The sequence below is a fragment of the Myodes glareolus genome, chromosome 22, assembly GCF_982192425.1.
Source record: "Myodes glareolus chromosome 22, mMyoGla1.1, whole genome shotgun sequence".
NCBI lineage: Eukaryota > Metazoa > Chordata > Mammalia > Rodentia > Cricetidae > Myodes > Myodes glareolus.
The window spans coordinates 43790046-43801834 of record NC_142047.1 but is presented as its reverse complement, the minus strand read 5'-3'; the positions used below and the strand labels follow the sequence as shown (position 1 = coordinate 43801834).

The 11789-nt window shown below is 45.5% G+C and overlaps 1 protein-coding gene across 1 annotated transcript; it reads right to left on the bottom strand.

Annotated features, from left to right (window-relative positions):
* Positions 1–1034: 1034 nt before the first annotated feature.
* Clec3a (C-type lectin domain family 3 member A) lies at positions 1035–11013 on the bottom strand. The gene is made up of 3 exons (XM_048437006.3): positions 10830–11013; positions 5109–5192; positions 1035–2025 (listed from the first exon to the last, which is right to left on the bottom strand). The coding sequence occupies exons 1-3, from the start codon at positions 10942–10944 to the stop codon at positions 1634–1636; spliced, it is 591 nt and encodes a 196-aa protein (XP_048292963.1). The 5' UTR covers positions 10945–11013; the 3' UTR covers positions 1035–1633.
* Positions 11014–11789: the final 776 nt, after the last annotated feature.

The window sequence follows — 11789 nt, the reverse complement described above, 5'->3', positions numbered from 1 at the left end:
GGCTCTACACATGACCTTGGACTCCTAATTCTTTTGCTTCCACCTCCCCAGTGCTGGGATTATAGGCTTAAGAATCCTGTTCCTGTGGGTCAGGTCTTCCGCATGCTAGACAAGCGTTCTACCCACCTAACTGCACCCCAGGCCCTGCCTTGTCTTTCTCTAATTTCTTTGCCCTCACAGAAACTCTGCCTTAGCCTTGCTCATCGACTAGAAGTTGTTAGAGAATGCTGAGAGCAGAAATTGAGCAAATACACTGACTCACTTTGGGGGGCAGTCTTGAAGGGGTGGGGAATTTGAAGAGTTAGATGAGAACCTCTTCGGACATCCCTGATCTGATATAGCAGACAGGATCCACACTCCACCAGGGATCATGGCATCTGAAAGCAAGGGCATAGGCTAATGGGGTGAATGAAATTAAGCAGGGAGCTAGAAAGGTTAGGGATTATATAGCACCTAGAATCTCAGACTTGGGACATTCTTATCAACCAAATACATCCTCACACGTTTGACCACTAGTAGACTGCCTATTTGATGGTGGTCCCAAGGGCTGTAATGGAGCTAAAAATTTTGTTGCCTAGGGACATTTTAGGTGCCCTTGTGTAGCAAATTATATGTGGCACTATGTGTGTTCTTGGTAACAAACCTAGCACACCTCTAGCCATACATACTTGATAAGAATAATAAATGGCAGTGTTGGTTTATATGTTTATCATACTCTATAGCCGAAGGTCATTTGATTGCTTCTGTGGCACTTTTGAAAAACGTTGTGTGCCTTAAGGAGATAGGTCCGTCTAGGTGATTGGGGACACTGCTTTGAAAGGAGACTCCGCTTAACATCTCTTTCTGCTCCGGTTTGAGCTAGTACCACTTCCTCTTGCTAATGATCTACCATCCTCACCGTTGGCCAAGTCCCAGCGGCTGCTTCACCTTTGTCTTTGAGCCACTAGGACTACAAGCTGCGCAAACCTCACCTGGTTTCCCAAATGTCTGTGTCCGGCGTCTTATTATGCTGATGGAAAGATAGTATATTTCACTGTGTTTTCAACTGCTGCTTTATTGTGCTCATACTTAGAAAAAGAAGTATATTGTGAAAGCCTACCATGTTAGACCTGCAGAATCTTCACACAGCTTGAGTCTACTACATGTCGGGGGTGCATTTAGAGGCATCTGGAGTTTTTCCCTACAACATGGGGAGCACACTACAATAGTCACACAACCGGGACTATTGACAACGTTTCTCGAAATGTATCTCCATCACGACTGAATTTTAAAGGCAGCCTCCAGGCAGCCCAGTCTTGTTTTCCTGTCTTGAAGAAACACATGGCTTTTATATTTTTCAAATAGGCCAGGTCTATCCACCGGAGATGGCCAAGGAGAGCGGGAAAAGGACCATTTTCAGAAGTCCCTTTCTTACTGTGTCCGGGTCATTCTTTTCTCATCCCCCTTGCAAGATGAAGGGTAATACCACAATGAGCTACAGTAGACACATGGTCTGACTCCTATCCATCTATGGAGATCAATCCTGACACTGAAGTCTTGCATTTAATAAATGTAATTTTAGTTTACTTAGGGTGACTACCAGCTTATTTATCATGACCAGTCTTACTTGGGAGGGATATTGGGGAGAGGCTTGCTAAGGGATGATAAACTCACATATGTATCTCTTGCTACTTCGACAGGCCTCATCACTCCATTTGCCCTGAGCTGACTGGGAGAACAGAACACAGTTTTCCCGCTTGCCGCCACTGGGCTGGGCACGGTCCCAGTTGAGAAAGGTGACGGCGAATCCGTGGACATCGAGGAACTTGCCTTCTGTGACCATGTCATTTATGCCCAGCCAAAAGTCGTTGACGCCTGGTAGACTCTTTTTACTATAGTCACGGAGGGCGCTGATTTCGTCCGAGTTCCTGGGGACAGCCAGGGTTCCTCCCTTGGAAATGCAGTCTTCGTTGGCTTCATGGTAGTGCTTCAGGCCTTCTGAAGCAAGGTAGCATTTCTTATGGACTTTGGTGCCTCGAAGGCAGACTGTGAAGAGGGGAAGTTAGATAATGTAAAAGGATGCCTTTTGTGTACGACCACACCTAATACCGGACTTAGCAAGCACGGATAGATGTTTGTGTAATGATTAATGTGCTGACAGTAATGAGTTGCCATTGATGGTTTTATTCATGCCAGACACAATAATAAGCACTCGCCAGTTCAACAACCCCCTGGCTTGGTGGCTTGGCTTGAAAATGTGGTGTTTTGTCATCCGCATTTGTCAGGTTGTTGACGCTTAGAGAAATTGTTATAATATGACATGCCCCCAAAGGGTTTAGGGAGCGTATAATGAATTCATACCCACAAAAAGACTCAAAACATAACCTTAAGCCCTAGGTTGCTTTGATAGAATTTGTAGCCTAGCTGATGTAAGGAACCACATGGTGGGTTTCCTTGGGACTTTTAGAATGGAATGGGATTTCGTAATAATTTAAAAATCCAACACAAACCGCCTGTGGCGGGGCATGCCCATAAGGGTAGCACTTGAGAGGTTGAAACAGAATGCTTGGCTATGGATTTGAGGTCAGCTTGATATACAGTTCCAGGCTGGCTAGCCCTGCATAGACAGACCTTGTCTCAAAAAAGAAAAAGAAGGAAAAAAGGAAGGAAGGGAGGGCGGGAGGGAGGAAGGGAGGAAAAAAGCAGACAAAAAGTCAATGAGAAAAGTGCCCCCCCCACTTTGGTTCGTTTGCTTGCTTTTTGACACAGGATCTCTCCCTCTCTGTCCCCTGCCTGTGTGTGTGTGTGCGCGCGCGCGTGCACGCGCGTGTGCGTGTGTGTGTGTGTGCGCACACACATGTGTATATACACCTGCCACAGTGCATTTGGCAGAGGACTACATGAGACCATGTAGTCCAGGATGGCCTCAGATTCACTATGTATCTCGGGATAACCTTCAACTTCTGATTCTCCTGCCTCTACCTCCTGGTTCTGTGGCTTTAGCAGGCAGGTGTCACTATACCCTGGTTTTGTGTGTGGTGCTGAAATGGAACTCAGGGCTTTGGGCTTGTGAGGCAAGCATTCTATCAACTCAGCTGAAGCTGTGCCCTAAAAGACGAGAGTCTTGACACAGATCCCAGGCTGACGTGGAATTTTCTCTATAGCTGACTCCAGCCTTGAATGAGCCTGTAACTACTAAGTGCTGGGATTACAAGGTTTGTACCACCATGCTCAGCTCGAATGGTGGTTTTCTTACAAAGAGGACTGGGGGCTAGCAATATTGCTTAGGTTACCTAGGGCAAAATAAACCCACAGATAGTTCAAGGGTATAGTACTGTTGAGCCATGCTCCAGAGTCGTGGAGCATGATTTAAGTCTCCCTCCCTCACATTTTAGTATGAATTATTGGAGAAGTCAGTGTAAAGTAACTATTCAACACATATACTGGAAAATTGATTTTTAAGCAGTAACCTAGTATGGTGGTGCATGGCTCTAACCCCAGCATTTGGGAGGTGGAAGCAGAGTGTTCAGGTGTTCAAAGACAGCCTCAGCTGTGTAGTGAGTTTGAGCCCATACTGCTCAACATGAGTCCCTGTCTCAGAACAAAGCATTAATGGTATCAGAACACACAGAAGGAGTAACATGTTTTTTCTCATTACACAGGATCCTTTGCCCTTGCTTTAGCTTTCCAATTATGCATTCCTGGAAAACTGGTAAAAGGAGGGTTATCACCCTGTTCCTAGCCAGCATTGTGTATGGTGAAGGTGATCCTGGTTTGGTAACATACACTAGCTTGGGAGTCACGACTACTTGATGAGAAGCTGTGATTGCATCTACCTGACAGCACTAACTTTAATAGGTAGGCGTCCTGTAGGGACCCTCAGAACCCAAGTCTTGACGGTGGTAGAAGAGGCCTTGGTTCCTGGTATCCATCTAGGACAGGGCTGCTCTGGACCTGTGAATTCTGCCCTCACTCATTCATCTTCTCAGCGCACAGCTACTGGCCAGAAGTGTGTGCAGCTAGCAGGCCGTGGAGGAGGGCTTCTCTCCAGATGTAATCTTTCAGCAGGCTGTGGCCCTAGCCAATATCACAATCATCTCATGTTGGGCGTGGCCTTGTGGACCTGTTTCAGCCAGAGGCTCCCTGAAGGCCCTCAGTGAACATCTGGTAGGCAATGCTTCATTTTAATCATTTAGTATTGCTTTCATTATGTTTCCCCACCAATAAAGAAGGTAATTAGGGCTGAGCATGGTGATGCATGCCTTTAATCCCAGCACTCTTTGTTAGGTAGAGGTTAGCCTGGTCTGTATGGTTAGTTCCAGGACAGTCTGAGTGAGCTACATAGTAAGACCCTGTCTCAAGCAAGCAAGCAAACAAACAAACAGAAGGTATTTAAGACCTGGCCTTTAAATTATCTTCCTGTGTGTGTGTGTGTGTGTGTGTGTGTGTGTGTATCCCTGTGTGCGTGTCCCTCTGTGTGTTTCTGTGCATCTGTGTGTGTTTCTTTGGGTGTGTGTCTGTGTGTGTCTCTGGGTGTGTGTCTGTATGTATCTCTGGGTATGTGTGTGCGTGTCCCTGTGTCTGTGTCCATGCATGTGTTTCTGTGTATGTGTTTTTATGTATGTGTTTCTGTGTGTGTGTTTGGATGTGTATATTTCTCTGTGTGTGCGTGTGCGTCTGTGCATGTTTCTGTGTGTGTTTTCGTGTGCGTGTTTCTGTGTGGAAGCCAGAGGCCGAAGTCATGTGTCTTCCTCAATTGCTCTCCACCTAGTTTTTCTAGTAGGCATTTCACTGTACCTAGAGCTCTATGATTCAGCTAGACTGGCTGGCCAGTGATCCCATGGAGCCTCCTATATTGTCACGCTAGCTCTAGTCCTGGATGTCCCGGAACTCAGAGATCTGCTTGTCTCTGCCTCCCGAGTCCTGGGTTAAAGGCATGCGCTAGCATGTCTGGCTGTCAATGTTTTTTGTTTTTTGTCTTGCTTTGTCTTTTGTTTCGTTTTTTTTTTATTTTTTACAAACAAACACACCCAGAACTCAATGTGCGATCTGAATGAGTTTAATCCCAGCAATGATTGATTCTCGCTTGCTCCCCTTCCAGACCAGACTCTGGTGGCCAAGTGTCTCACCTGTCTGCAGAGCTTGCATCTCCTTCAGGGCATTGACTTCCCGCCACAGCTTTTCAACTTGGGACTTCAAGTCACCATCCTTTTCTGGGGGTCCGTTGTTGAGTGGGGTAGGGGGTAGGATGGAAAACATTTGATTAGATGAAATGGAAATATATTTTTTAAAAAGGAATCTGTGAGGGTGACCTTAGCTAAGACTCCTACCAATGGAGGATGCAGAGAAACCGACCATCTCCCGTAACCAGGTAAGACTTCCAGTGAAGGGATTGGGACCCCGACCGAACCACATAACCTTCAACCTACAATTTATCCTGCCTACAAGATGTACTAGGGTAAAAGCAGTGCAGAAATTGTGAAAGTGGCCAATCAATGAGTGATTTAGCTTAAAACCCATACCATGAGAAGGAGCCCACCCCAGATGCTGGCTGGGTGGTCAGGACCCAGAGGCTGGACAACCTAGAGGCCAAGGATAGAACCAAACATCACTGGGGGAAAAAAGTCAATGAAATGATTCCTAATGATATTTTGCCATACTCAGAGATAAGTGCCTAGCCCAATTGTCATCAGAGAGACTTCAACCAGCAACTGATGGAAACAGATGCAGAGACCCACAGTCAAACACTAGGCAGAGCTCCGGGAATCCTGTGGAAGAGGTGGAGGAAGAATTGTAAGAGCCAGAGGGGTCAGGGATACCACAAGAAAACCCACAGAATCAACTAACCTGAGCTCATAGAGACTCACAGAGACTGAGCCGATAACCAGGGAGCCTGCATAGGACTGACCTGGGCACTCTACATATATGTTACAGTTGTGTAGCTTGGTCTTCTTGTGGGACTCTTAACAGTGGGAGCAGCAGCTGTCTCTGACTCTGTTGCCTGCTTCTGTGTTCCTTTCCTTCTACAGGGTTGCCTCCTCCAGCCTTAATAGGAGAGGAGATGCCTAGTCTCACTGCAACCTGATAGACCGTGGCTGGCTGCTATCCATGGGAGGACTGCCCTTTTCTGAAGAAAAATGGAGGAGAAAGAGTGGATGGGGGTGGGGGAGGGACAGGGAGAAGAGGAGGGAAGGGAAACCGCAGTTAGAATGTAAAAAGCAAGCAAGCAAACAAAATGATAGTTTTGGAATGCAGAATCTAAGGCAGTGGAGGTTCTGATGAAGCCAAGTCAAATGTGCCCTGGAAACAACACACGAAGAGAACCTGGGTGACAAGGTTTGTAGGAACTTTGCAGATGGTGTCTGCTCTCCTCTCCTCTTACCACGCTTATCTCTGCATTTTGCACAGACTTTCCTGATAACCCTGGAAGTTAGCATCCCCACTACTAACCTTCCCCAAACCTTGTTTGCTTTCCTTCAGAGCACCATCTGGGTTTCACTTCCTTAATATTCTTGGTTTTATTTATCCGTGATTCTCCCTATGCTTGACGTGATGCTGAACACGAATGGTGCTTGCACTGAGGGCATAGACTTTGTGGGATGTAAAAGGGTTTATGTTATTTGAATGTTAATGGAGGATGAGGGTGAGAGTAATGAGCTAACGGCCACGGTGGGTAAGGCCAGGACTCAGATTTACAGGGACTCACTTCCCTGACCCTGGGGTCTTATGTGGCTGATAAGGTATGATGGAGGTGCAGTGGCTCCTGGCAGGGTGGGGTGATAAAGGACCAGTGAAAAATTTACCTATGGGAGCATCGCCACCTACTATTTCTCCTTATTCCTTGTTTTCCATCCACCTTATTTCCTTGTTTCTTCTCCCTTCATCCTTCACCCCACCCCCACCCCTTTGGTGATTTTAGAGATTAAACCCAGGGTCTTATATCTTACGTATGCTAGGCAAGGGCTCTACCAATAGCCCCAGTTATTTACTCTTGAATGTTCTTAGATGGGGCCAAGGAATCTTCATGATTGTCTTTGTACAACTTCATGATTGTTTATGGACAGCTTCAGTGGTGCATAAGTGAGTAGCTGTGGCTAAATCCAAATTCCAGAAGAATGGGGACTATCTTAGTGACCACTCAGAACTGTGATAAGCCATACTAAATACTAAACATGAATATATTGGAAGATCATACACATTAGGCTGTGAGATCAGTTCTGTCGCTGTCTCTGAGACAGACACTCTCATCTGGAAGCTTACAGAAGAGGGGGCAGAGAAACAGAAAGCCAAATCCGCCCTCTGAATGTCTCCCAGTTCGTAAGATGCAGAACTCAAGCGTGGGTGTCTCTGGCTTCCAGCCTGCTTTCTCCCATCCCTCTGATCTGTTTCTGCAAAGCAGCTGTCTCTGCCTCCTTGGTCCCCAGCACATGGACTTAGGCAGAGATGTCACGTAAAGATGATTATGAACCACCTCCAGCTGTCTCTTTGTGGGGCTGCTATATAGAAACTCGGTTTTGTGGGCTGGAAAGGTTTGTTCAGCCAGGAAAGTGCTTGTCAAATTTGACCTTCCAGAACCCAAGGTTAACCAGTGAAGCCAGGCATGGTGGCTTGCTTATTATCCCAGTTTGAGAAGCAGTTACAGGCAGATGCCTGGGGCTCCCTGGCCAGTCAGCCTAGCCTACTTGTCAGAACTCCAGGCCAAGAAAAAGCCCTTCTCAAAAAACAAAAACAAAAAAACTAAGGTGGATGACATCTGAGAAATGATATTTGATACTGGCCTCTGGTCTCCACATGCATGTGCACACTTGTGAACACATACTGACATATGTGTGCACAAGACATACATGGAAGACAATTGGTTTTGTGTCTCTGGTTTCTTGGGAGAGCATAGAGTCCAGCATCTTAGTTCTCTGTCCCCTTAAACTTGTGCTTCACAAGCCAGATGTTTTCACATTTGGGCCAGGAAACTGCCTTCTGGGGTACACAGTATCCCTTCCCCACCTCTGTTTCACTTGACATTGTACATCAGTTCTTAAGCACTGAACAGCTCAACTGAGGAATATAATCACCCAAAGATGTTTCCCTGGGAGACCACTCAAACTGGAATAAATAAAGGGGGCATTCAAGATGCAAACCCATCAGCGACTAGGGCCAGGTGTGCAAAGGCCTCTGAGGTGCTGCTTCCAACTTACAAGCTGTCAGCTAGACACAGTTCATCCCCTTTCCTTCCCGCTCAGCTTCCAGCTCCTTTCTATTTAAATAAGTAGCTGTAAACACCATCATTAGCACAAAGACACATGCATTCCTATTAGGCTCCTGGGAGATCATTATGGCAGCCATCACCTGGGCGCCTTGGTGGCTTCCCTTCTCCGTAGCTCAGGTGGATGAACAGAAGGAATGCCCCGAGGAGCTAGCTCACTCTAAAAGGTATATTTTATTCATTAGTATAACCCATAATTTGTTGAGACCCGTGAAGTAAGTACTCGGGGAACACTTGTATTTGCTGCTTAACTGCCGTTGCCGCTGTGAGTCTCTTAAAAGGTCTCCTGTTCTTTTGTGGTCATGGTTGTGTGGCATCAGATTCAGGATGAAAAAGCACAACAAACATTTCCAGCAAGGTGTTGGGCTGTCCGACTGAGTGAGAACAGCATGGACTGGTGCTGTCATTTGAAGAGGCATTTAGAGAGTCTGGTTCACAGAGAATGCCGCTTCTAGAAGGTACGCCACAGTCTCTCAGTACAAGGACGCACATGTGTGCGCCAAGGTCTCATGCGGAACACTAGAAACTACATAAACATTGCCAGGAAAGAAACCATGAAGCCAGAGCCTCCCCAAACAATAAAGTAACATATCCAGCTGTTAAAATGAGGGAAACATGCTTCCATTTATAGCTATCCAAGACTGAACACGTGAAATCAATTTATTTACCTGCCAAATACCTGTAATGCCAAACTGTGAGATACTTATCTACTGTTATTAGCAGGAGATAATTCTGGGTAAGGACTGGAGCGGGAAAGGTGAATTTTACTTTTTTGGTTGTTGATGGTTTTGTGTTTTTGAGACAAGGTCTTAATGAAGCCCAGGCTACCCTTAAATCTGCTCTACCACGGTTGAGACTAGTCTTGAACTCATGGTCCCCTGCCTCGACCTCCCTAGTGCTAGGGTTACAAATATGTGTCACCACTCTGGCCTTGGCTTTCACATTTGACCCTAGAAAAGTTGGCATTATTTCAAGGTACTCAAAATATTTAAAAAACAAAATAAGTGAATGAGTGGGAAAAGAAGTAACCAACAAATCTAGGCCGATCGCTTTTCCTTTTGTAGACCTGACTTTCATTTGACCTGAAGGCAAAGACTTTGAGTCCGGGAGAATAGTTAAGATGTTTCTGCAACTTAATAAAATAACATGCCTGCCGGGGGTGACCTGAGGATAGAAGAGATCAGGGAGCTAGAAAGAGCAAGAAGCTCAGACATGTATACGTGTTTACCCTCTCCCTACAGTTGCTACTTCAATAGAGAAGGGAGAGGCTCAACAGTATGCCTCACCACTGTGTCTGCTGTCTCCCTTCTTCCTCTGTCCTCACTGGCCGTGATAGACTTCACCTCCAGAGAAATATCTAAAACTTTCATTTAAAGATTTCGCAGGGAGAGGCAAATACACGATATGGGAAAACATCTCTGCTTAAGAAAATGTCCCTCAGAAAAGACTTTCATAAACCCCCCTAGGAAATGGCCCTTGAGAAGAAGAAGAACGAAACAAAATAAAAAAACCCACAAGCAGCAGCAGCAACAACAAAACCTACAAGGGGAGCCATCATCCACTGGTGACGTACGGAATCTAGACTTGAGTGGAGGTTTTTTGTTTGTTCTTTTTGTTTTGTTTTTTGAGATAGGGACTCATGTAGCCCAACCCCGAACTCCCTGTCCAAAGATGGCTTTGAAATCCTAATCTTCCTGCCTGCACTTCCCAAGTGAGTCAGCCACCCATCACAGCTTGGCTTTGCCTTGGACAAGGTGAAAATGGTAAGGAAACAGTGCTATAATATTTATGTTGAGATACCCTGTTAGGAAAATGACTCAGAGCCTGAGATAAAATGTCACTGGGCCTGCTGCATTTCCCTTTTGTTTTGGTTTCTGCGACAAGCAGGCACAGTCTCATCATCTTGGTTCTTTGCAGCTGCGAAAGTTTTGTCTCTTAACCTAGCATAAACCCACCTCAAATCTAGCTACGCTTGATGAGTGAATTCCATGTCAAAATATCTTGAAGTTCTGTCTGATTTTGTGTTGACAGGTTCTTAAATTAAAGAGACATCCAGTACGCTGTGATATGAAAAATGAGATCCACGGCTTCAACAGCTGTCCCAAGGCTGGTAGGGATGAGGAAATAAACCCACAGGATAACCAGCGACAAAAGGAAGCCCCAGTTGCCCCAGTCGTCTTATTTAATGAGATTTAGTGAGTTTACAAATATATTTGAATATATTTATATCCAGGACATCACAGGGCACCGCCAATGAGTGAATTCCTTTCCCTTCATTCATAAAGCCCTGTGTCCTCAGGTCCGTCTAAGATCTAGCTCAGAAGTGTTCCACATTAGCAAAACTCATAGGGCAAGGACACATAATAGAGACTGTTTTGATTATAAGAGTTTTTTCAATAATAATAAAATGTTAATAAAAATCCAGTACATGTTTTCTTTAAATAGCAAACTCCAAATGTCACCGGATCCCCTGCAAAGCCACACACCCACGGTGGAATGATGGTCTCCTAGCACAGTTTGGGCATGAACTTTGTCCTGCACCGCCCCTGCCTAAGTCGAGAGTTTTTGCTGGGCAGTCAAGTCCCGTTACCTTTCACGCGGCGTTTGCTGTGTTTCCTGGCTTTCATTCTGGATGGGTAACTGTTGGTCTGATCCAGGAGTAAACTGGCCACCAGGATACAAATGACAAGTCCATTCTTGGCCATGGCTCTGGGACAGGCCAGTCTGGCGACTTGGTCAGCAGTGCTGGAGCAACTAGGGAGCAGAGAGCCTGGGAGGCCACATCTTGCTCTGGGCTGCCTGGGGCTGACTTTATATAAAGGAGCTTCAAGGTTGGCTAGAAGCCTGCTGACGAAAGCCTGGAATATTCCTCCGGCCATGGCATAAGGAGGCTCCCTGTTCTTAAACCTCATGCTGGGCTCCTGATTCATTTATTTTTATTCTGTTTGCATTTTCTCATTGATTTGCCTTTTCAGAGTATATTTGAGTAAAAGAAAGCTTTGTCTTTTTAAAAACTTTTTTATATATGTAATATATTTGATATATATTGTATACATTAAGATCTGGGAAGTTTGAGGTCTCTGTGAAGACCCAATATATAATTAGAGCTCTGAAGTATATTAAATGTCTGGAAAATGAATCCAATTCAGTTTTCAGAGTTTAAAAAAAATGTCCAAATTGCCAAATGTGATGTGGTTCAGTGGTACAGTGTTTGCCTGGCAGATGTGAGACGCTGGGATCAGCTCTCAGCAATGGAAAATCAAGTGATTCTAGGATCCCTCCCCCCAAGGATAAAAACCTGAACCCCGTTAGGGAAGTGCCTGGTTATGCATTGTGTTTGCATGTGTGTGTGTCTGTGCATGTATGGGGAAGCATGTCACAAACACATGTGAAAGTCGGGGGTAACTTGCAGAAGGCAGTTCTTTCCTTCTACCATGTAGGTCTCGGGGATCAGACTCAGTTCTTCAGTTTTCATTTGTTGCCCATTTATCTTTCCTTTCAAAACTAAAGCTGGGCGGTAGTGGCATGACCCTTTAATCCCAGCACCCAG